This window comes from Salvelinus sp. IW2-2015, unplaced genomic scaffold (assembly GCF_002910315.2).
Source record: "Salvelinus sp. IW2-2015 unplaced genomic scaffold, ASM291031v2 Un_scaffold1553, whole genome shotgun sequence".
In the NCBI taxonomy this organism is placed as follows: domain Eukaryota; kingdom Metazoa; phylum Chordata; class Actinopteri; order Salmoniformes; family Salmonidae; genus Salvelinus; species Salvelinus sp. IW2-2015.
Genome location: NW_019942984.1, coordinates 219,715 through 223,557, shown reverse-complemented (window position 1 = coordinate 223,557; position 3,843 = coordinate 219,715). Strand labels below are relative to the sequence as shown.

Sequence of the window (3,843 nt, the reverse complement as noted above, 5' to 3'; positions counted from 1 at the left end):
AGAAGCGCGGGTGTGAGCTGAGAGAGGAAGGGGTGTGGTTTGAGCTGAGAGAGGAAGGGGGTGGTTGTTGAGCTGAGAGAGAAGGGGGTGTGTTGAGCTGAGAGAGAAGGGGGTGTGGTGTTGAGCTGAGAGAGGAAGGGGTGTGTGTTTGAGCTGAGAGAGAAGGGGTGGGTGTTGAGCTGAGAGAGGAAGGGGGTGTGTGTGAGCTGAGAGAGGAAGGGGGGTGTGTTGTTGAGCTGAGAGTATAATACAGATTTAACCTAGTTCCTTCCGACTGGAGGCTGGGTCGTAAGGGACAAGGAGGCAAGCTACTGACAGAGTTAACACCACATAGGCTGCCCAATTCTGATCTTTAAAACAGCCATAGAGACAGATACACACAGAGAGCGAGTGAGAGAGAGAGAGAGAGAGCGAGCGACAGAGAAGAATCAGAAAGAATGAGCAGATGAAGCTACATTCTGAAGTTTCAGTCCTTCACAGAAGATCGTCTACTATAAACGATTGACTGACAAAAACCAAAAGAGAAGTTGTATAACTTTTATTGCTTGACAAACGTAAACAAAACATATTTTCCACCTGCAGCATTGTAAACATTTTAATACATTTATTTTAACACACACGAGTGTCTGAAACTACCAAGTGATTCAAATATTCCACAAATATAATTAATTAGATTGCACAATATTATTTGGCATAAAGTAATTTTTAAAAATTGTTTACATATGTCCATAAAAAACAAACGTTTCAAATATGAGGTATAACACTTGTCTTTTGTGTGGTCAAAAGTGCAAATATGCTTAAAAAAGGCATACCCTGCAATTATTTGGTCACTTTGCATATATATCCTTAAAAAATMGCCTATATTCTCTAGAATCAAGTGTCCTGGGGTCCTCTACAGTGTAAACAAAAACAACAGGAACAGTGAATGGGCAAACACCACAACATGGAAKACAGTAATAAAGTGCACTTCAGAAAGATGTGGAAAATGGGATATGAACATTTCATAGAAATCAGTGCACGGAAACATTGAACAACAAAAACACATCATTAATATATTCATGTACTCTACGGGCCTGTTTCCTGGACATAGATTAACCCGAGTCCTGGATGAAAGTCGAAGTACAAGGAGATTGTCTTTTGAACATGCTTTTATAAGTCCATGACTCATTTTAGTCTGTGTTTGGGAAAGTGCCCTTTAATAGTGCCATAGTAGAGCCATTCTCCATCTTGTCATTTTCAGATGCACTGTACTGCCCCTCAGTGAGAAAACACCTCCACTTCCTCTCAATGAGAGTTAGGTACCAGTTCTTGTGTTCAGTCCGGTCCTGTCTAAGCTATAGTTCATTATAGTCTGTCCAGTCCTTGATCAGTGACCATTCAGACGTTTGACAAGTGATTAATCAGACAGGCGGCCTCCGACATGCAGCTGAAATGTAATTTCCACACTTCAGCCTGCTGATGCMGCGAAGGACATGAATTAGAGGCAGCATACAGGATAGCAACTTCAGCTACCCTTCCTACCTTCCTTACAACAGCAGCACTTCCAGGCTGTCCCCGAGGCCTGTCCCACCTCTCTCCCCTGGTTCTCCGGTTCCGAGATAGGATGATGTCCAGTCTAATTGCCCCACCTAAGACTACAATCGAAATACATTAAACTTTGTGTTCAAAATAAAAGATAGCACACTATTTATACTCCAAATGATTGAATTGGTAAACCTAACACGTTTGAGTGTTTTCCTTGATTTTAAATGGACTGCATCAACATGTGGTTGATGTTTTTATTTAATTTTTATTGACCCCACCCAAAAAATCTAATGAAATACCTTCATCACCGGCTCCATCTCGCCCCGCACCGGGGGAGCTCCCGGCTCCATCTCGCCCCGCACCGGGGGAGCTCCGGCTCCATCTCGCCCCGCACCGGGGAGCTTCCCGGGCCCAACCTCCGCCATCAAACAGCGGTGTCAGAGCGGCACGAAGGGACACCCCCTGGAACTGTGCTTGTCGGGAGAGCAGGGGGAGGTGGGCGCGAGCAGGGTGGAACACTGCATCCTCCTGCATGAAGGAAGGGATGAATGATGAATCTGACAAAATGTCACAGTGAGAGTGAGGCGTGGCATCTTCCTGCATAATGAATAATATATTAAACATAGTTCAAATGTACCTGCACCAGTCCAGGTGTGTCTCCGGAGGAGAGCTGGGCCCAGGGTCAGGTCTGGGGTAAGGGGTCGTTGTCACACCAACGGTAGTGTAGAGCAGCAGTCTGACCTCTCCCAGACTAGGCCTTGTCTCTGAGAAGACGTAAAATAAAACTCAATCGTTTGTCTGTTTCAGTTCTTGTGCTATGAGCTATCCTTTCAAGACCAACAAATACTACAATACTACTACCTGCCCATGTTGCATGCAGTATATACACCAGGTCAGCTAGGGTCTTGTGGAGTGACCAGACAGCCTGAGTCCCGCATCCAACAGCAGGTCAGGTACCTGGGCCTTCCAGTCCAGAGACAGCTCCATCAGATCCTCCTTCAGGAAGGGGTGGTGAGCCACTCGCTGGTCCCCAGGAGAGAAACACCTAGCAGGGCTGGCGAGGCCTGGGTGAGGGTCTGGCTGTGGAGGTACAGCAGAGGGTGTAATTGAAGATTTTGATCAAATGTATTTCTATTATTCAAGCAACATGCCTTAGTAGCAGGCTGCCGTTTATTGTCATGAATCTTGTCCTGGAGTTAGAACTGAGCGATTTCTGCTCGATAAGCCAGCTGCAAAGCCAAAATTGGCAAACAATTCATGAAAACAAAAATGTTGCTCTTTAGTCTTAATTTAAATCAAAGTGGAGCTGGCAACGTTTTAACTACTACGCAGATTTGAAACAAAACGGACAATCATAATATCAGTGAAAATATAATTCCCAGTATTTTATATATATATATATATATATATAATATTAAATTCCCGTCCTATCTAGGCTACTAAAATATTGCAGCCTGGCTTCGGTTTTTAAAGCTTGACAATGAAAAAATAAAAAACAACCTGCCTCAAAACACCATACAAAGGACAAACACGTAGGCCTATTACAGAAACATTAGAGCAGTAGCCTAGGCTGACTAATCAATACATTTTGAGTGCTGCATTCAACTGCACCGGTGAGCCATGCAGTACAAAAGTTTTTTTTATAAAAAAAAAAGTTAAAGGAATAACATGCTTTAAGTTTAAAATTGTTAAACACCCTATAGTTACATTTGTGTTATTTGGACTCATTAAATAGCTTTGATTAGGGTCCAGCATTTAAGCAGCAAAGGCTGGACAAATATCAATTTACCTCTTGTTTTAATATGTTAAATGCTATATTCAGCATCCTATGTAGATACACTATATGTACAAAAGTATGTGGACACCCCGTCAAATTAGTGGATTCAGCTATTTCAGCCAACCCGTTGCTAACAGGTGTATAAAATCGAGCACACCGCCATGCTATCTCCATAGACAACATTGCAGTAGAATGCCTTATTGAAAAGCTAAGTGACTTTCAACATGGCACCGTCGTAGGATGTCACCTTTCCAACAAGTCATTTCGTCTCATTTCTGCCTCGCTAGAGCTGCCTCGGTCAACTGTAAGTGCTTTTATTTTGAAGTGAAACGTCTAGGGAAAAACAGCTTAACTGGGAAGTGGTCGCCACACAAGCTCACGGAATGAGACCAGAGTGCTGAAGCGCGCAGCGCGCAAAATCATCTCCCGGTCTATCACTCGCTACAGAGTTCCAAACTGCCTCTGGAAGCAACTCAGCATAGAAACGATGACAGGTATCCATACTTAAGTATAAAGGGACATATTTTTCTATTAAGAAAAAG

The 3,843-nt window shown here is 43.4% G+C and overlaps 1 protein-coding gene and 1 long non-coding RNA gene across 2 annotated transcripts in view; both read right to left on the bottom strand.

The window, feature by feature from the left end:
- Window positions 1-523: 523 nt before the first annotated feature.
- LOC112071245 (uncharacterized) lies at window positions 524-1,917 on the bottom strand. The gene is made up of 2 exons (XR_002894040.2): window positions 1,824-1,917; window positions 524-1,634 (listed from the first exon to the last, which is right to left on the bottom strand). It is a non-coding gene; the product is annotated as an uncharacterized lncRNA (long non-coding RNA).
- A 504-nt stretch (window positions 1,918-2,421) lies between these two features.
- The window catches only part of LOC112071238 (uncharacterized), a 13,714-nt gene continuing 12,292 nt past the window's right edge, over window positions 2,422-3,843 (bottom strand). Inside the window, exon 7 of the mRNA XM_024138704.2 lies at window positions 2,422-2,604. Coding sequence (XP_023994472.2) covers window positions 2,422-2,604 — 183 coding nt within the window. The remainder of the gene's footprint in view (window positions 2,605-3,843) is intronic.